Consider the following 20,314-nt stretch of genomic DNA (forward strand, 5'->3'; position numbering starts at 1 on the left):
GACAGTGTGTTGATGGTCATTCAGGTGAAGTTAAGGGTGAATTGTGAAATTTTTTCTGCCCTTCAGTTCCTGATTAAAACAGGACAAAGGTTAAGACAAATATTCTATTACAGGACATTAGCATTCTCATCAGATACAGTAAGCAGGGGACGTTGTAACCTGAACTTCAACTTAGCCTTGAGTTCAAGACAATGTGTTAATTCTGTAATTTAAGGCTACTTCACAAACTTTCCCCAAATTCAGTAGATGTAAGTCACATCTTAGCATAGCTGAGGGTTCCGTGGTTGACTCTGTGACACCATTCATGCTTCTAGCTCAGTCCTCTCTCCCTTGTTTCTTCTGTCCTGAGCAATGTGCTTCATTAGGGTTGTTCACAGGAACACACATGAGAGGTTACTTAGAGACACAGGAACATTAAATCAATGAAAAGGTTGAAGGACTCCAGATCTCCCGGAGAGGGTGGTGGCTTGTGAGCCCTTCCCTGATTTGTCAGCTTCCTAGTCTATCATGAAACTCTGGAATCTTGAACTGTTTGTGAGTCCACAGGAGTGGCTCTGGGTTCCCACCCCCTTGGTGAGAATGGTCACCTTATTAAAGTAGCTTCCACACTCATCTGGGACAGGAGTTGAGGAGCTGAGCAGAGCGGAAGTCTGGACTTTCACTAGGTCAGTTTTCTCTCTTATAACCTGTGTAACTAGTTCCATGATGAGTCTGCATCATTGAAAAAGAGCTTTTCAATGTTCTATTTAGAATGTATTAATTGTACAAAGGAGCTGGATTTATTATGTAATTTCCACTTATATCTATACTTTTAACATATTCACTGCTCAGTACCATTGACTTTACCTGTGCTTGATTCTGGTTCATATGAATTATTTTGTTACTGAATGTTGAGCAGCAAGCTATTTCTCCCCCCCTGCTTCTCTCTTTCTGTCCTCCCTCCCTTCCTCCATTCCTCCTTAGCCATTTCTCCCTCGTTCCTCTGTCCTGGTCTTCATTCTTCCCTTCTGTTCCTTTCTCCTCCTCCTCCAGTGTCACTGAGCTGAGGGTGGCCTTTAAGGTATTTACAAGGGAATCTAAACGTGTGGGATTTAGGACAGTGAGGAGTAGACCTGGATTGTGCTCTCAGGCAAACCTGAGATCAATAACGTTCTTCTCTTGAACTGTGTTCCAGTCTCACAGAGAACGTGCAGATTCCTCTCACTTGAGAACTTGAATTCACCCAGACTCTTCCAGGCCTCCCTCCCAAAGCCCTTCCCCAGTTAGGATTTCTACCACATTTGTTTGTGTCCTGTGGATTCTGATTGCTTTGATGATACTGTTTAAATTAGCAGAGTAACAGGTTTCATACTTAGGATTTGTTACTTTATTACTATCTTAATATTTAATTACAAACAACACAACCTGTTTTTACATAGAATCCCAAGAAAGCAAATGAAAAAAAAGTGTGAATCTTGAACTATTGAACCATGAAATGTCTGAGGAATGTAGACTGAACCTTGCATCGTACACCAGAAAGAAGGTTGTTTGTGTATTTCTTCTGTGATCACAGCTGTGTGTATGAGGAAATGTGTGCAAGACCAGAAAACACTTTAAAATTCTGTAGGAAGACATGAAAGGAAGAAATGAGTCTGTAGAGGAACGAGGTTAAACCCAAACTCTGACCCTCAGCCGTTATGCTGCCAACCCTATGCTAAGGTTCAAAGCATTCATCACTAATCTGGAGAAGACCAGCGGACTCTGTCTGAGTCAGTGTGCAGCTCTAAAATAAGGAGGTTAGAGGTTCTGCAGTGTGGGGAGGGATCTGAAAGTCTAAGCATTTCAGAGTCCCTGTGAATCCCCAGTGTTGAACTCTCCAGGGCAAAGGAGAGTTCACAGAGAAAACAGGGAAAAGCAAACAGAAAGACAAAAAGAACAGAGCATTATACAGTGCTGTAGGAAACTGTCAGGTGCCCTCAGCTGTGACCTGAGGGCAGAGAGGCCGATGTCTGAGGGGTCAGAATATTGCTGAGGCCTGGTGATGCTGAACTGGTAGGAGGAGCCCACAGCCCTGGAGACCTGATGTCTTCTTGTAGCTTTCCTAGCCACTTCAGCCATGGGCACTTACACACACACACACACACACACACAAAAACAAAACACACACACACACTCTTTCTCTCTCTCACACACACTAACACACATACACATACACACACACACACACACACACACAGAAGCAGAGTGCATTTTAAAAGGAAGACTCTAAAATTTCCTACCATATCACAAGTTGACGACACTGCCCATGACCCATGATGCTAACTTACAGCCCACTGAGCAGCAGGACCCAGTATGTGGGTTCCCTGTGCAAGAACGAAGCTGTGCTCTCCAGGGTTTTCTCCTCACCTGACTGTCTGTACATCTATCTCTCCCGGAAACTGGAAACAGGGATAACTCCTCAACTGCAAACTCTGTGGTGATTACATGAAGTACACATGAGCAACTGCCCGTTATGTGCTGTGCACCAAAGGCGGTGACTGCCTGTGATATGAAGTTGATGCATCAACTACCGCCTTCTGGACCATAGAACAGGATCCAGTCTAGCAGTGGGACACAGACCTGCAACCAAGAGATGGGCCCTTCTCCTGTGGGGAGAACAAGGGCTTGGCACAGCCAGAGTGACATGAAGCCATCAAAGCTTCTGAAATGAGCATCCCAGGAGCTAAAAGACTGGGGAGGGACTTTGTCTCATCCCCTCCACGATGGCTCTACTTTCTGAAGCTCAACAGGCTCCCAGTCCTTCATCACTATAGGATCTGTGATGCTCTGTCTATGTCCTCAAAGTGAAGGCATTTGACCAGCTGAGACTTGTTTGGTGCAATTGCAGGTTGGCGCTCATTGATGGATGAGAAATTAGTCAATAGACCTTCCTGGGCCCCTGCAAAAGAAGGCAGACCGCCCTTCCCTAGTGCTGTATTACTGACCATATCCCAGAGCACAGTCTCCCAGGGACTGATCTCTTTGCTTTTCCATTCACAGTGAAATCATAGCTGCAGCCATGGCTGGGAAGCCCGTGCTTCACTACTTCAATGGCAGGGGCAGGATGGAGTGCATCAGGTGGCTCTTGGCTGCAGCAGGGGTGGAGGTAGGTTGTGCATTGCTTTTCTGGAAAGGGACCTAACACAAGTTTAACTACTTCTCTAAGCTGAGAGGCTCGACCCTAGGAAATTTGGATACAATTTTACCTTATGGTAGTTGTCTTGATGCCCATGACTCTGACAAGACTAAGATGGCCAGGACTATAATTATGCCTCAGTCAACCCTTACACTAACTATGCCCCTTGATCAACCCGGCCACATGCTACAGAAACCCAGTGCCTGTGGGGGATAATGAGAACATGCCCAATGTGCTCAGCACCACCCTCAGCTAAGCCTGGAATGGTTGAAGAACCCGTAAATAGATCTCCTGATGGAAGAGGCCCCCTTTCCTGAATAAATGTGAACACCAACCCCACAAAAAATGATAGTCACCTTGTATTAAGAAGGAAATGGATTGATTTGAACAAATGAAAATTTTACTTTGCTCTGTACCAAAGAACACACTCATATTAAAGATGCTTTCTTAAAAAAAAGATTTATTTATTTATTATGTCTACAACATTCTGCCTCCATGTATGCCCACATGCCAGAAGATTGCACCAGATCTCATTACAGATGGTTGTGAGCCACAATATGGTTGTTAGAAATTGAACTCAGGACCTCTGGAAGAGCATCCAGTGCTCTTAACCACTGAGCCCTCTCTATAGTCCCTAACAATGCTTTTGATAGAGGAGAGTCAAAAAGGTATTTGGTTACTTTCTTATTTGAATTGAATCAAGTTAATAAAAAAAAGGACATATAGAAATATAAATTTGAATTCTGATCATTAGACAATAGTAATTGCTTATTGCAGGTTATGGTATGATATTTTGATTTTAAGTCTGACACTGTTCTTTCAGAAAGAGTACTTACACTCGAATACTCACGGTAAAGTGTTTGCGATGGGGACGTTTGACACCTCAAGTCTGACATTAAAATCAGAGTCACAGAGAAGATGGGCACAGTGATGAACCTGGTGGACATTACCTGGGGGTTATTGGGGCTGTTGATTGACAGGTGGAGGATCTTTGCATCTTGTGTGTAGTTTTACAGAGTAGAACCAGAAATTTTCATGATAAAAATGATTTCAAGGGGACAGGAGACTGAAGTGATGTCTCAGTGGTGAAACCCCATGGTGTCCTTGCAGAGGACCCACACAGGCTGCTCACAACTGCCTGTCATTCTAGTCTCAGAGGGTGCCCACGCCTCTGGTCTGCACTCCTATAATATAAAAACTATGAAAAGGGTAAATTACACAAGAGACGTTCAATGGAGTTAAGTTAAAGATAAACAGGAAAAATGGGAGACCTGACACAGAAGATAGAAGCTCAACTCCTGCCACAGTCCAGCACACTCAGTAATCAGTTTGAAGAGACTTTCAAATGCCCGGTGCAGGGCTGGTCGGGAAGGGATAGGAAGGATGTAAACAGAGGTGCCATATTCAGGTGACCCCACATCTGTGAGTTTTCAGGAAAGTGTGAGAGCGTGGTACAAATGAGTGTGGAAACAAAATTCTGAGGTTAAATTTTTTTTCCAGCTTTAGAGCAGAAAATTCCTTAGTGCTGCCCTTCAGAGGTGTCACTGGGAAAAACACTTCCCAGCTCACTCCAGGGGAGCTCAGCTGTTGGTATTTCCTGAGAGAAAGTCCTGGAAGCTACTGAGATCTTGTCCTCCTCAGTCAGGAGCAGAATGGGAAGGGTAAAAGATGCAGCGGTGTCCTGTGAAGGTGGCATTGGTGTCCTCCCTCAGAGTCATGGCAAAGTGTTTCCCTCAGCTGTGGAATCCACCTCCATTCCTAACCCAACAGGGCTTCAGCTGATCCTTTCTGAACAAAGGAGTGCATAAGAACTGATACACGCTAGTGCCAGCCTAGGAAGATTCTTTAAATAGATGAATAGCTGTGTGCCAGTGTCTGTATGCCAGCTCTGTGGCTCAGGGGATGTTCTAAGCCACTGGACTGTTGATTCAGCTCACGAGGAGGGGGTGGGGCGTCTGCACAAGCCTTCCTCTTCCGTGTCCATAGTGACTGAGAAGGCAGTGGGCAGAGGCCGCTAGAGACCCTGGCTCAGACCTTCCAGCTCAGTGTGCCCACAGGCTGCCATTGTCATCATCCCCCTCTCACCCACCAAGCCCATCACAGTTCAGCCACCTCTGTGATGACTGTCACCACTCCCTGCACCTCTCCGAGTGCTGTGACGTCATTTCATTGTCTGTCAGTCCAGTCTGTGCGGTTATGGGATCGTCCACAAACTGTCTGACCACGCAGGGTAGAAGCTGATATTCCACCTTCCATGACTGAAAATATTCTTTAAACTGTGAAAGGAACAAAGTGGTTTAAATTACTCTAGATGGCTGTAGAGATGGCTGGTGGCTAAAGATTAAGCCACATGGGTTCAGATTCCAGGAACCCATATAAAGTCCAGAGTAGACCATCATTGGGTATGTGTACCCTGACATAAAAGCATGTCATTTTTGTAAGCAAAACAAATATTTTAGAAACAAAACAACAGGCCCACAATGTAAGCAACTTGCTGTGGGGCTAGAGTAACGGTTTGCTTCTAAAGTCCTTATTGCACATGCAGACAACCTTCTGATTCTCCCAGCTCCCATACATGAGAGTTAATATCTGCCCGGCACTTCATCTCTAATGGAATCTCTAACCTCTGGCCTCTATGAACTCTAACTTCTGAGATGGATGTATTCCCATGTGCAAGACCACACACACATATACACACACACTTAAAATTAGCAATACTAAATCTTGAAGAAAACAAACCTCAGGAGATCTTTGGTCTATACAATGGCCATTTTGAAGATGTAGAAACTTCTATTCTATATGATTAGAGTTGGCTTTCCTGAGAGCCCAAAACCTCAACTTCCCATTGCTGATTTTCTAGTGAGATCACTGTCTTCTTAGGTCCAAAGAATGAACATGGTGGGTCAGGGTGGAGGAACACTACAGGAATAAGGAGCTTTATTATAATCAACACCCCTTTCTTGATGGGTTTAATCTGAATTTCCATGTGGTCATGATCAGATACTTCATATCTCCTGGGAGTCTCAACTTCAGCAGATACACTACGACAATGGAGGCTCTCAAGTTAAAAGTCTACAGTGATACAGAACGAGCTAATGAGAATGCATTTTCTTTTTCTGCTTTCAGTTTGAAGAGAAGTTTATAGACGCCCCGGCAGACATGGAAAAGTTAATCAAAGGTAACAACAAGTGTCTCTATGTGGTGTCTACTAGAAGGTTTACCAGAGGGTGATGTTGGTGAGTGATGGGTGGGAACAGTCAGGAACGGCAGAGGGATGTGATGGAGGTGGTGGGGCTCCATGAAGAGTGTGAAAATGGAGATAGTGATAAAAGTGGGAAGCAGATTTCTACAAGAATTTGTCTGGGGACTTGGGAATAAATGTTTTCCCACACTTTCTGCATCCGAGTGAGCAATTTCATTCAAGCTCCCTCTCACTGACTTATTCAGGCAGGGTTGCACCCACAAGGTCCAATAACCACACAGGTACATGGCCATTGATTAAATCTCAGGAGGAGAAACAGCTGGGATGATTTTCTTGAGCGTTTTCATCATAGCTACTGATGAGTCACTTACAACCCACAAGAACAGACTGGAGAAACTCATGATGGCTCACTGCATAAGAAACTGTCACACATCACCTTAATGGCATGAACATGATGAGATTGTCATACATACTAGTTCTGCTTTCATGGTGGCCCTCTGCTGTCCCTCCTCACCTTCCACATGTATCCAGGGACATGAACTGACATGGAAACATGCAGTATAATATGTGTCTGGATAGGAAATAAAGATGGATTCAAGAAGCTCAAAACCAAGGAAGATGGGTGAGACAGAGAGGAAACAGAAGCTAAAAGTAAATGGGGTTCAGCTTGAAAGTGTGAGAACCAGTCATTTATTTCCCTCTGTGTGTTGAGACATTTCAATACATGTTTGTGCTCCTGAGAAGTGAGACTTGAACACCTCAGAGACCTTTCCCATTCTTCTTTCACAGATGGGAGTTTGATGTTTCAGCAAGTGCCCATGGTGGAGATTGACGGGATGAAGCTGGTACAGACCAGAGCCATTCTCAACTACATCGCCACCAAATACAATCTCTATGGGAAGGACGCGAAGGAGAGAGCCCTGTACGGTATATTTCCTGTTATTACTCCAAGGGGAAACAAAGGAAGGATTTGGGTCCCTCCATGAATGAGCAAGAGGGTAGCAGGGTTTATGTCTAGGAGCAGGCTGGTTATACCAATTCGGCCAAGTATGGGAGAGTCCATGGAAGAGAGGGTAGGGCACATGGGGCGGATGCAGGTGAGTGTGGCTATAGCCTAGGATGATGTTGTCAACACAGCACAGGGACAGAATCGCAAACACGGTGTCCAAGTGTCTGAGCATGGGGGAGCCATGACTCCAGGTGCCCAAGGTTTCAGTGCTGGACCTCAGTCAACTGCTTAGGGCAAAGGACACAGGGCTTGAGGAAGGAGGAAGAGTCCTAGGGAATGAAGGTGAAGGAGCTGCCTCCCACGTCCCATATATAGGAATAGTGGAGAGCAAAAACTTGAATTCCCAGCCAGTTCTATGGACTAGCCAACTCAACGAGGCTTAGGTTCCCAAGGACCAGGTTTACCTGAATCATTTAACTCAGCACTAACGCAGTTCTATGGACTGCACCACCCTTGCTGGGACCCACTCTGCTTGATAAAATCCTTCAGTCATGAACCACTGTGCAGGAGTATTGCAGTTGATCAAAAGTTAAATATGATGCTAGCCAGGAACCCTAATGCAGGAAACATTTGTCCATGGGAAACAGAGACTCGGGTATAACAGTGCTTGAATAGAAATGCTTGTAGCAGCATTATTTTTAATTTTCTCATGGTAGATCAGCCATGATATTCAATAAAAGATGAAAGAGGAGCACAACGTATGATTTTAGCCATGAACATACATGAAGGATGGAGGGAAGATACAGCGTGAACATTGTACGATGTTCAGTGAACAGACTTCAGGGCACATGTTCCTGGCTCCGGTCATATGAATGTTTCCCATCTCCCCCTGGATAAGAAGGAAGCAATCAGTCCTACCAGAGCAGCTTCCAAAGTGGCAGGATTGGGGTCAGAGGGAGTGGGGATCAGACTCTGAAAATATCGAAGAATGTCAGCAGTCTTAGAATGTGACAAATGCATTGGAACTCAGAATACTACCTTTGCACGGCTAAACCCGGAAGTGTGTGGAAGTGTGACAGTGAAACTCTCCCCAAAACACCTTGTGAATACAGTTTAGAACAAGAGATGCATGTGTCTGTTTGTGCTGATGTTGAAATGAGTGAAGAAATAGGCACATCTTGACAAATGTTACCATGGCCAGAATGTAGCTGGAGCGTGAGCTGTTATGAGAATCGGGTGGAGAACATCTAACACTGCCCTAGATGCCCCTGAGCAGAAAGAGAGATGCGCGGAGACGCAGCTGGGGCTCAGCCAAGGCTCTGTTTTCAGCTTATCTGGGAGATAGCTTGTTAGCTCTGAGAATCTCTGCATAGTCGTTGAGAACAAATCATGTCAGAGAGAGAGAGAGAGAGACAGAGAGACAGAGAGAGACAGAGAGAGAGAGAGAGAGAGAGAGAGAGAAGAGAGTGCCCTCTGTAGAGTTTGATGGTTATCTTCTGGGATGCTACCCAGTATATCATGACTGCATCTCTAGATGGGCCAGTGATACACTTTGTCCTTGGCTTGGGCCATGTGTGGGTTTGACAAATTCTAAAAGTGTATCAGAACTGTACTAGAGGGAAAGTTAATATATCTATTAAATACAAAAGATAATCACTGATTAAAGGTGAGTAACTTTGCAACTACTTTTCAGTGTAAATTTCTCATATTTTTAGATTAAAATATCAAATAATGAATTTTTTTAAACCATTGACCATATGGATAATTTTGTCATTCAGGATTGACATGTATACAGAGGGGATTATAGATCTGACTGAAATGATGACGCAATTCATCATATGTCCCCCGGACCAAAGAGAAGCCAAGATCTCCTTGGTAAAAGACAAGTCCAAAAACCGTTACTTGCCTGCCTATGAAAAAGTAAGTAGGCTGTTTGAAGTCTGAGGACACTGTGTTCCCAGGACAAGAGAGAGACAGAGGTTGGAAGGGACAGGGTGCTGCCTCACTGACCTTCCATGAGCCTCCCTTGCAGCTCCCTGCCCACAGGGCGCTGTATAAAAATGGCCTGTAAAGGGCACCTTATGATCACGCCAATCTAGTGTTCACACTCAGCAGGGTTCAAGGCCATAACCTGACCTGATCTGTGGAAGGCTGAGCCACGCAGAGATGGACCTAGATCCTGCAGACACATGGGCTTCATAACAGGGCAAACTGCAGAAAACCACAGATGGGAAAATATTCTGTCACATCACACAGGGGGCCCAGAGAGCCACCGGCTGTCAGGAGAAGAGGAGAGAGCTTCAAAGATAGAGGAGAAGAACCTGACCTAGGACAGTGATGCAGGGGAGAGGAGAAGGTTGAGGAAGAGATGTAAAGGAACACTGGCCTGCAGGAGTTAGGGTCACAGATGTCAGGCTTGGGAGGAGAGCCATGCACATCCACACATGAAGGGGTGTCGGTGTACACACAGTGTCTCTCTTAGTCGGGGCTTCTCTGGAGGTAGATTAAGAACTCATCAGACTGACTTGATCTTGTGTCAAGTTAAGCTAAGAACAAAGCTCTGATCATAAACCAGGCAGTGGTGGTGCATTTTAATTCCAGCACTCTAAAGTCAGAGGCAGGCAGATCGCTGTGAGGCCGGCCTGGAATACAAGAAATAGTTCCAGGAGAGGCTCCAAAGTGACAGAGAAACCCTGTCTGTAAAACCAAACAAAACAAAACAAACAAAAAGCTATGATCATATAGGATAAGGACATCCTAAACATTAGTCAGAGACCTGACTATGACCCCATTTATAACTCACTGAAAGTTCCCTCATGGCTACCTCTGCTCTGTGGAAGCAGTGAGGGATTTAGGAGCCATCAGGTATCCACACAGCACTCTGGAGTCAAGGCCCTGTATCACAGGACATAACATCGAGGCCTCACAGCTTTAATCATCTCTGGTGCGTGAATCATGAACTCCAGGCACACAGTGAGCTCTGTACTGAGAACATTTGATGCTTCCTTTTGTAGTTTTAGGTTTTCTTCGTTCCTTCCTTTTTTTCTTTTTCTTTTTCTTTACAAGAGAATTGCTATATTATATAGTTCCAGCTCTCCTGGACTCTCTCAGTGGACTGGCCTTAAGCTTCCAGAGATCCACCTGCCTCAGCGTCTTGAGTGCTGGAATTAAATGTGTGTCCCACCATGCCTGGCCTTCTTTGTTTCTGAATGTGGTCATTAGATTTTTTCGCTGTAGTCGTGTACAGTGTGATAAGGTGACCACAAAGCATTTCAATTCTTCTTTACTTGTAGCTCATGCTGTAGCCAGTGCTTGTCCTTTAGGTTATCAGTGACTTTCATATTGCTGGGATATTTAAGTAAACGTCATAAACTGCAACTAAGACATTTCTATTATTAAATCTTCTCACAACCAGAAATGTTGAAATAAATGTTAAATAAATAGCCAAAATAAGATAGGAAGATTAGCCCCATTTGGTGTTGGCATGCTAATCTCTACAAAGATACTGAGACTTCGACTCAGTTCCCCCTGTACAATTCAGCCCGGTCAGTCAGGACGCAGTGAAGGTAGGAGTGAGAGCCGATGCTGTAGAGAATGTATTGTAGCTCAGCCAGGTGTATTTCAGATTCCAAAGAACTGAGGAGAGCAGACACAGGAGAAGACAGACACAGGGTGTTCTCTGTTGACTGATGATCCCTGCAGGTGAGGCCTCTGCCCACGGGACTGAACAGACAGAACAGGGAGAGGAGTGTTCTGAACTCCCGGTGCTCTGAATTTCAAACTAAGGGGAGGAGCCCTGATGTGCAAGGGGATAAGCCCTTATCCCATGTGGACAATGTACATAGGGTGGCAGTGTGAAGGCCATGGGATGTGCAATGACAGAGAAAGCTCACCTGAGCTTTAGAGAGGAGGTCGCGTGCCTGACTTCTCATGCTGCCTCTTGCACCACAGGCCTGAGTCTGCAGTTGTATACCTGCCAGGAAGAGATAGAATTCCTTTGGGAAAGGTGGGAAAGGGTGGTGGCCACAGCTCAACCCTATTTGCTCATAATCTGTCTCCTTTAATATGACAGGTCTTGAAGAGCCACGGACAAGACTACCTTGTTGGCAACAGGCTGACCAGGGTGGACATTCACCTGCTGGAAGTTCTTCTCTATGTGGAAGAGCTTGACTCCAGCCTTCTGGACCCTTTCCCCCTGCTGAAGGTGAGGTCACCTCCGAGAGGCAGCCCCATACTCATGGCTCTGAAAATATAATGGTGGCCTGTGTGCTCCTGAAGTGCCACATTTCAGCCTCCATACTGAGCTATTAACACTCACTATTAGTTTTTCAGGCATGATGATAAACTTTTCAAAATGGAGATTTGAGGCTGGTATCCTAAGAATATATTTTTGCACTGATAAAGATACAGGACCCCACAGCTCTCTCCTTGGACCCCTGTTCTTCCATCTCATGTGGCCTGTCTCTGCACACTCAGTGTCTGAGCAGATGTCTTTCATGCTGACCCCTTCCTCAGCTCTGACTTCTCAGGACTGTGCTTTCTTCTTCATGGTCCCCACCATGATGTGTCCGACCCTCCACACCCCCCCCCCCCCCCCCCGTGACCCTAATCTTATCTCCAGTGTGAAAACTGACTGTGAGTTTTTCCTGGTCAGACTTTGATATTTTCTGCCCCCAGTTCAAACTCAGTTTTTCATGTCTTCACTTTTCTTTGCTAGTCTTTGCTTTTATACCTAAGAGGCACGGTTCTCTGTGCTCTGTATTACAAAACTACATTTTCAGTGTGTGTCCAGGGGCCTGAGGAGAAGGCAATTCAAGGTCAAAGTAGTTCTTCTGGGAATTATGCTGAGCTATGCTTTCTAGCTCATAGATTTGTTGTTCTTCTCAAGTCTACACTGGACCAGTTGCAAGGATGCAGTTGTCGTGTTTTGGGGGTTCATGTGTTTTGGACTGTGTAGTTAAGCAGTTCTGACTCTCAAGGTTGTGTTTTCTGGATTACAGGCCCTGAAGAGCAGAATCAGCAGCCTGCCCAATGTGAAGAAGTTCCTGCAGCCTGGCAGCCAGAGAAAGCCTCCACCTGATCCTAAAATAATTGAAGAGGCAATGAAGCTTTTCAACTTTAAGTAAAGCTGCATTGTTAGAATCCACAGACACCAGTCACTAATGTTATTAAATAATAAAGAGCAATTGTTCATCTTGATTCTTGTGATAAAATAATTATCAACAAATGGTGTGTGCATCTCATGTCTTCAACCTGTTGAGCTGGGATTGCAGACATCACTGAGGAAGAAGAAGGCAAACAAAAAAACACTACAAATAAAAGAAAAGCTTGTTAAGTGAAGAAAAACTAAAGAAGAAGAACACTAATATGAGGAAAGAATTGACTAACAACATTGTAGAATTACCCAAAATGTTTAAAAGTAAAGTTAATGTGCAAAATGAAGAAATTAAAAGAAAAATGGGAAAAATAAAGAAGAAAAAATTTAAGGTTCAAAAATAAGGAAGAAATGAACAAAGAAAGAAAGAAAGAAAGAAAGAAAGAAAGAAAGAAAGAAAGAAAGAAGAAAGGATGTAGGAAAAGAAAGACTGCAAATCCGGGGAGTAGAAATTGGGTAACTAGTAAAAGGTTTTTGTTTTTTTTTGTTTGTTTGGTTTTTTTGTTTTTTTTTTTAAGAAGAAAAAAATAACAGAGCAAACATAATTAAAATTTTAAGTTAGTGAGGAAGAGTCTGGAGAGCTGGCTGAGGGGTGACAGGCACAGCTGCTCTTGCAGAGGACCCGGGTTAGGGGTCGGCTACAGGACATCTCACGATCACCTGTAACTCCCGCTACAGAGAACCTGATAACCCCCTGGCCTCTGTGCTCACTGGACACCCGTGATACACATACATACCTGTAGGCAAAACACCTCAACACAGAAAAGTTTAAATTGCTTTAATAGCAAAAGGAAAAGAAAGGGAAAATATATATTCCAGCAAAATAACAATAACAGAAAATTTCCTTGGAAAAGCTCTGTCTTTAGTCAAGTGGAGTGGTACAGACCTTTAATCCCAGCCCTTATGAGGCAGAACTACATCGACCTCTGTGAATTTGAGGCCAACCTGGTCTATATGATGAGTTCCAGGACAGCCAGAGCTACAGAATAGTGATAACTTCTCTCAAAAAATTCAGAAGAATATTATGTCCTTTCCTGGTGGGGGAAAATTGTCTGTATTCTGTCAATCATGTTTTAAATAAATGGTGATATGTCAGACAGGAAGTCTAGGTTGGTCAACCAGACAGGAAGTAGAGGTGGGGCAATAAGAACAGGAATATTCTAGGAAGTAGGAAGCTCCCTCAGCAATTCTGCCCAGACTACTAAAGAAGCAAAATGTAAGCTACCCCGCTGAGAAAGGTACCAAGCCATGTGACTAACAAAGATCAGAATAATAGGTTAATATAAGCTACAAAAGCTAATAAGTAGCCTGAGGTAATGGGCCAATCAGTTTTATAACTTATGGAGATCTCTGTGTGATTTTCTTTGGGGCTTGCTGACTGTGGGGAACTGGGCTGGAAAAACACCCCAATAAGCAGGCTCCTTCATGTTACACTTGCACCCACTGGGACCCCTACTTCATCCTTTCCGTGCAATATCAAATATCCAGGCCCAGTCCTGGCCTGAACATCTTCTATTGAGGTCTAGCCTGGTGGGTCCTTCTGTTCCTACTCTCTGCATACCCTCCCCTTCCTCAGGTCTAGCCTGGGCTCCACACCACTGCCCTGGTGTATTCTGGTGAGCTCCACTTCCACTGACATCAACCTCCAGCTCAGGCCAGCATGCACATCTGCACACACCTCAGACCCTCCCCAGCTGTGGGAGGCTCAGAGGCACTCTAGAGAACCAGGAATGCTATACACACAGGCTTGTCCCTTCAAAGAGAGGGATGCATTACCTGTTTCTCACCCAGGAGTCTGGGAAACAATGTGGTTAACAGCCTGATGACCTTTGAGTTATCTGTGTATCACAGATCACACTGGATCTTCTACCAGACCCTTATCATGAGCTTGTCAATCTATAGAACACATGTTTAGGGAAGATGTCACTTGTACTTTACAAAGAGTCTTGGTGTAGTCTTGTCTTGTGCTTTATTTGCCCAGGGGATTAACTTATCACCAGGAATTTTTTCACCAAATTGTGCTGTGCTTAAGTATGCCCTAAATAAACTACTCAGGGTCAGACTCCCTTCTTCCCTCCTGTGGGTTCTTACTCTGCTGGCTGTGTTGCTTGTAGAGACCCCCGCACCCAAACACCTATCCCCTGATCCATCCCTCACACACCTTATCCAATGTCTGGTCTATGCCATTCCCACACATTCTGTGCTTTGTGCCAGCCTGCTGTGTCCACATCAGATACAGAAGCAACAAAAGAATCCCACACACCCAGTTCCCATGGAAAACAATTCAAGCAATATGAAAGATGAAGGCAGTATCATCCCCATGCAAACCCACCAGTCCTATAAAATGTTCTGCAATGAGAATCAACCCCAGATCACAGACATTCTTCATACAGAAGTTATGGATTTCACCACAGAATTGATGGTGTTTAGAGAAGAAACAACTCAATAAATTAAAAGAGAATAAATGCTTGGGTGATGCCTAAGAAAACACAATTGTAAAACTGATGGATAATGAAGACCACCCATGATTTAAAAAATGGATTCAATAGAGAGATAGTAATATTCAAGAGAGCTCAAGCTGAAATGGAGGCAGAATTTTAAATCTTAATGATCCAATGAGAAAACTCAGGGAACATCTTACAAATAGAATGGTTCAAATAGAAGAAACTTTATTAGGCTTCAAAGATAAAGTAGAGCAAAGAGATCACACAATGAATATGATATTAAAAATACATAAAAGAAACATTCATGAAATGTAGGACACCATGAATATATTGGTTATTATTAATGGGCACAGGTAAAAGATAATAATCACAGGAATATATATATATATATATATATATATATATATATATATATAGCTTTAATCAGAAATCATGAAACCCTGTGCTGTGCACATGTGCATCACCCTGGAGGGCAGCACTGCTGCTTTGCCAACTGTTTGTCGAGCAGTGGAGCGGATTCTACAGCTGAGGAGAAATTAGCAGTGCATACCAGGATACAAAGGGGTCAACCCCGGACACTGGAGGGTGTGAAGACTCAGGCAGTAACTTGCATCTCTGAAACCACCAAGGTCATCATGCAATGATTAATAACCTGAGACCTATGGACTATTGATTATCACTACAATCACAAGTGAACTTGTGGATCTGTGAGTGAAGTCAGTGACAGATGGCCTTGTATTTGGATAAGATCCCTGAGTGTGAACTTGGCAGGAAGTAACCGTAATTCTCACTGTCTTGAAATGACATTGCTAATGGTAACATGACAGCTTCCCCACAGCAGGAACTGCAGGATGCACAGATGCAGAGACCCAGAGCATGCTGGGACAGTGTGCTGATGGTGAGCCAGGTGAAGTTAAGGATGAATTGTGAAATTCCTTTCTGCCCTTCAGCTGCAGATTAAACAGGACAAAGGTTAAGACAAATAATCTATTACAGGACATTAGCATTCTCATCAGATACAGTAAGGAGGGGACATTGTAACCTGAACTTCAACTTAGCCTTGAAGTTGAGACATTGTGTTAAGTCAGTAATTTAAGGCTAATTCACAAACTTTCCCCCAAATTCAGTAGATATAAGTCCCATCTTATCATAGCTGAGGGGTCCGTTTTTGACTCTGTAACACCATTCATGCTTCTAGCACAGTCCTCCCTCCCTTGTTTTTTTGTCCTGAGCAATGTGCTTCATTAGGGTTGTTCACAGAAGCACACATGAGAGGTTACTTAGAGGCACAGGAGCATCAAATCAATGAAAACGTTGAAGGACTTTAGATCTTCAGGAGAAGGTGGTGGTTTGTGAGCCCCTCCCTGATTTGTCAGTTTTCTACTCTATCATGAAAGTCTGGAATCTTGAACTCTTTGTCAATCTATAGGAGTGGCTCTGGGTCCCCACCCCATTGTTGAGAATGTTCACCTTATTAAAGTAGCTTCCACACTCATCTGGGGCAGGAGTTGGGGAGCTGAGCAGAGCAGCCGTCTGGACTCTCACTAGGTCAGTTCTTTCTCTTATAACCTGTGTAAGAAGTTCCATGTCTACATCCATGGAAAATAGCTTTTCAATGTTTTATTTAGCAGGCATTGATTGTATAAAAGAGCTACTTTTATTATGTAATTTCCGCACATATGTACATATACATAAATATATACTTTTATCATAATCTCTGTTCATTACCATTGACTTTACCTGCATTTGATTCTGGTTCATATGAATTATTTTGTTACTGAATGTTGAGTAGCAAGCTATCTCTCTTCATCTCTTCCTTCTCTCTTTCCATCCTCCCTCCCTTCCTCTATTCCTTCTTCCCATTTTTCTCCCTGTTTCCTCTGTCCTAGTCTTCATTCACCCATTTTTCTTTTCCTTCCTTCCTCCTCCTCCTCCAGTGTCCCTGAGCTGAGGATGGTGTTTAAGGTATTTCCAAGGGAATCTAAATGCGTGGGATTTAGGACAGTGAGGAGTAGACTTGGTTGTGCTTTCAGGCAAACCTGAGATCAATAACGTTCTTTTCTTGAACTGTGTTCCAGTCTCACAGAGAATATGCAGATTCCTCTCACTTGAGAACTTGAATTCACCCAGACTCTCCCAGGCCTCCCTTCCAAAGCCCTTCCCCAGTTTGGATTTCTACCACATTTGCTTGTGTCCTGTGGATTCTGATTGCTTTGATGATACTGTTTAAATAACAGAGTAGCAGGTTTCATACTTAGGATTTGTTACATTATTGCAATCTTATTATTGCCAGGCAGCGCACACCTTTAATCCCAGCACTAGGGAGGCAGAGGCAGGTGGATATCTGTGATTTCGAAACCCGACTGGTCTACAAGAGCTAGCAGAGAAACTTTGTCTCAAAACAAACCCCCCAACCTTATTATTTAATTACAAACAAAACAATCTGTTTTTAGATGGTAATCCCAAGAAAGCAAATGAAACATAAAGTATGAATCTTGAACTATTGAACCCTGAGAAATCAGAGGACTGTGGGCTAATCCTTATACCAAGCAGAAGGCTGTCTACTGATGTCCTGTGATCACAAATGTATGTATGAGGAAGTGAATGACACACCAGAAAACACTTTAAAATTCTTTAGGAAGACATGGCAGGAAGAAATGAGTTTTAGAGGAAGGAGGTTAAACCTAAACTCTGACCCTTAGCAGTTATGCGGCCAACCCTATGCTAGGGTTCAAAGCGTTCATCACTAATCTGGAGACCAGTGGACTCCGAGTCAGTGTGCAGGGAGGTTATAGGTTCTGCAGTATGGGGAGGGATCAGAAAGCCTCAGCATTTCAGAGTCTCTGTGAAGTCCCAGTATTGAACTCTCCAGGGCAAAGGAGAGTTCATGGAGAAAACACAGAAAACCATCAGAAAGAGAAAAAGAACAGAGCATTATACAGTGCTGTAGGAAACTGTCAGGTGCCCAAGAGAAGCAGCTGTGACCTGAGGGCAGGGAGGCCGTGCTTCTTCTATCCTACATAGTCACTTCAGCCTTGGGCACTTACACACAGATACAAACACACACACACACACACACACAGAGAGAGAGAGAGAGAGAGAGAGAGAGAGAGAGAGAGAGAGAGAGAGAGTCCATTTTAAAATACAGACTCTGTAATGTCCTATTATATCACAAGTTGAAGATACTACCCGTGAGCCATGATGTTGACTTACAGCCCATGAGTAGCAGCACCAAGTATGTGGTTCCCTGTGCAGGAACTGAGCTGTACTCGCCAGGGTTTCCTCATCACGTGACTGTCTGCACATCTATCTCTCCTTTAGACTGGAAACAGGGGCAGCTCCTTACCTTCAGACTCTGTGGTGATTACATGCAGTTCACATTTGCAACTGCCCGTTATGTGCTGTGCACCTAAGGCGGTGACTCACTGTGATATGAAGTTGATGCATCAACTGCCGCCTTCTGGACCCTAGAACAGGATCCAGTCTAGCAGTGGGAAACAGACCTGCAACCAGGAGATGGGTCCTTCTCCTGTGGGGAGAACAAGTGTTTAACACAGCCAGGGCGACATGAAGCCATCAAAAGCTTCTGAACTGAGCAACCCAGGGACCAAAAGACTGGGAAGGGACTTTGTCTCATCCCCTCCATGATGGCTCTGCTTTCTGAAGCTCAGCAGGCTCCCAGTCCTTCACCACTCTAGGTCCGGGATGCTCTGTCTATGTCCTCAAAGTGAAAACATGTGACCAGCTGAGACCTGTTTGGTGCAATTGCAGGTTGCTGGTCATTGATGAGTGAGAAATTAGTCAGTAGACCTTCCTGGGATTCCTGAAGTCGTCTATGAATAAGGCAGACTGCACTTCCCTGGTGCTGTATTTACTGACCATATTCTAGTCTCCCAGGGATTGATGTCTTTGCTTTTCCATTCACAGTGAAACTACAGTTGCAGCCATGGCTGGGAAGCCCGTGCTTCACTATTGGAATGCCAGGGGCAGGATGGAGTGCATCAGGTGGCTCCTGGCTGCAGCAGGGGTGGAGGTAGGTTGTGCATTGCTCTTCTGGAAAGGGAACTAACACATGTTTAACTACTTCTCTAAGCTGAGAGGCTCCACACCAGGAAATTTGGATACAATTTTACCTTAATGGTAGTTGTCTTGATGCCCATGACTCTGCCAAGACTAAGGTGGCCAGGACTATAATTATGCCTCAGTCAACCCTTACACTAAGTATGCCCCTTGATCAACCAGGCCACACGCTACAGAAACCCAGTGCCTGTGGGGGATAATGGGAACATGCCCAATGTACTCAGCCACCACCCTCAGGGCAGGGCTAAGCCTGGAATGGTTGAAGAACCCGTAAATAGATCTCCTGATGGAAGAGGCCCCCTTTCCTGAATAAATGTGAACACCAATCCCACAAAAAATGATAGTCACCTTGTATTAAGAAGGAAATGGATTGATTTGAACAAATTAAAAATTTACTTTGCTCTGTACCAAAGAACACACTCATATTTAAAAAAAGATTTATTATTTATTATGTCTACAACATTCTGCCTCCATGTATGCCCACATGCCAGAAGATTGCACCAGATCTCATTACAGATGGTTGTGAGCCACAATATGGTTGTTAGAAATTGAACTCAGGACCTCTGGGAGAGCAGCCAGTGCTCTTAACCACTGAGCCCTCTCTATAGTCCCTAACAATGCTTTTGATAGAGGAGAGTCAAATAGGTATTTGGTTACTTTCATATTTGAATTGATTCAAGTTACAAAAAAAGGACACATAGAAATATACATTTGAATTCTGATCATTAGACAATAGTAATTGCTTATTGCAGGTTACGGTGTGATATTCTGATTTTAAGTCTGACACTGTTCTTTCAAAAAGAGTACCTACACTCGGGTACTCACGGTAAAGTGTTTGCGATGGGGACGTTTGACTCCTCAAGTCTGACATTAAAATCAGAGTCACAGAGAAGATGGGCACAGTGATGAACCCGGTGGAAATTAGCTGGGTGTTATTGGAGCTGGTGATTGATGAGTGGAGGATCTTTGTGTCTTGTGTGTAGTTTTACAGCATAGAACCAGAAATTTCCATTATAAAAATGATTTCAAGGGAACAGGAGACTGAAGTGATGTCTGTGGTCAAAACCCCATGGTGTCCTTACAGAGGACCCACACAGGCTGCTCACAACTGCCCGTTGCTCTAGCCTCAGAGGGTGCCCACGACTCTGGCCTGCATGAGATCTTAACATGGCCTCTCCCTCACTCCTATAAAATAAAAACTATGAAAAGGGGTAAATTTTACAGAGACGTTCAATAGAATTAAGTTAAAGATAAACAGGAAAAATGGGAGCCCTGACACAGAAGATTGAAACACACTGCCTGCCACAGTCCAGCACACTCAGTAATCAGT

General features: G+C 44.1%; 2 protein-coding genes across 3 annotated transcripts in view; both read left to right on the top strand.

Annotated features, from left to right (window-relative positions):
- The first annotated feature begins 632 nt into the window (after positions 1-632).
- LOC130873051 (glutathione S-transferase A2-like) lies at positions 633-12,455 on the top strand. Its single transcript, XM_057767570.1, has 7 exons — positions 633-665; positions 3,019-3,124; positions 6,281-6,332; positions 7,146-7,278; positions 9,084-9,225; positions 11,378-11,509; positions 12,306-12,455. Exons 2-7 carry the CDS (start codon positions 3,038-3,040, stop codon positions 12,429-12,431), a joined length of 672 nt encoding a protein of 223 aa, XP_057623553.1. The 5' UTR covers positions 633-665; positions 3,019-3,037; the 3' UTR covers positions 12,432-12,455.
- A 6,392-nt stretch (positions 12,456-18,847) lies between these two features.
- Positions 18,848-20,314, top strand: part of LOC130872485 (glutathione S-transferase A2-like) — a 41,685-nt gene continuing 40,218 nt past the window's right edge. For both annotated transcript variants that reach the window (XM_057766469.1, XM_057766471.1), the window contains exon 1: positions 18,848-18,937. In XM_057766469.1, the coding sequence (XP_057622452.1) occupies positions 18,851-18,937 (87 nt within the window). In that variant the 5' untranslated portion in view covers positions 18,848-18,850. The remainder of the gene's footprint in view (positions 18,938-20,314) is intronic.

Source organism: Chionomys nivalis, chromosome 4 (assembly GCF_950005125.1).
Source record: "Chionomys nivalis chromosome 4, mChiNiv1.1, whole genome shotgun sequence".
NCBI lineage: Eukaryota > Metazoa > Chordata > Mammalia > Rodentia > Cricetidae > Chionomys > Chionomys nivalis.

What these genes read in the sequence shown, in the direction of transcription:
- LOC130873051 (XM_057767570.1), top strand. Translation starts at nt 3,038, where the DNA reads ATGGCTGGGAAGCCCGTGCTTCACTACTTCAATGGCAGGGGCAGGATG. An exon ending in GACGCGAAGGAGAGAGCCCT is followed by an intron (nt 7,279 to 9,083) that starts GTACGGTATATT and finishes TTTGTCATTCAG; the next exon opens with GATTGACATGTATACAGAGG. An exon ending in ACCCTTTCCCCCTGCTGAAG is followed by an intron (nt 11,510 to 12,305) that starts GTGAGGTCACCT and finishes TCTGGATTACAG; the next exon opens with GCCCTGAAGAGCAGAATCAG.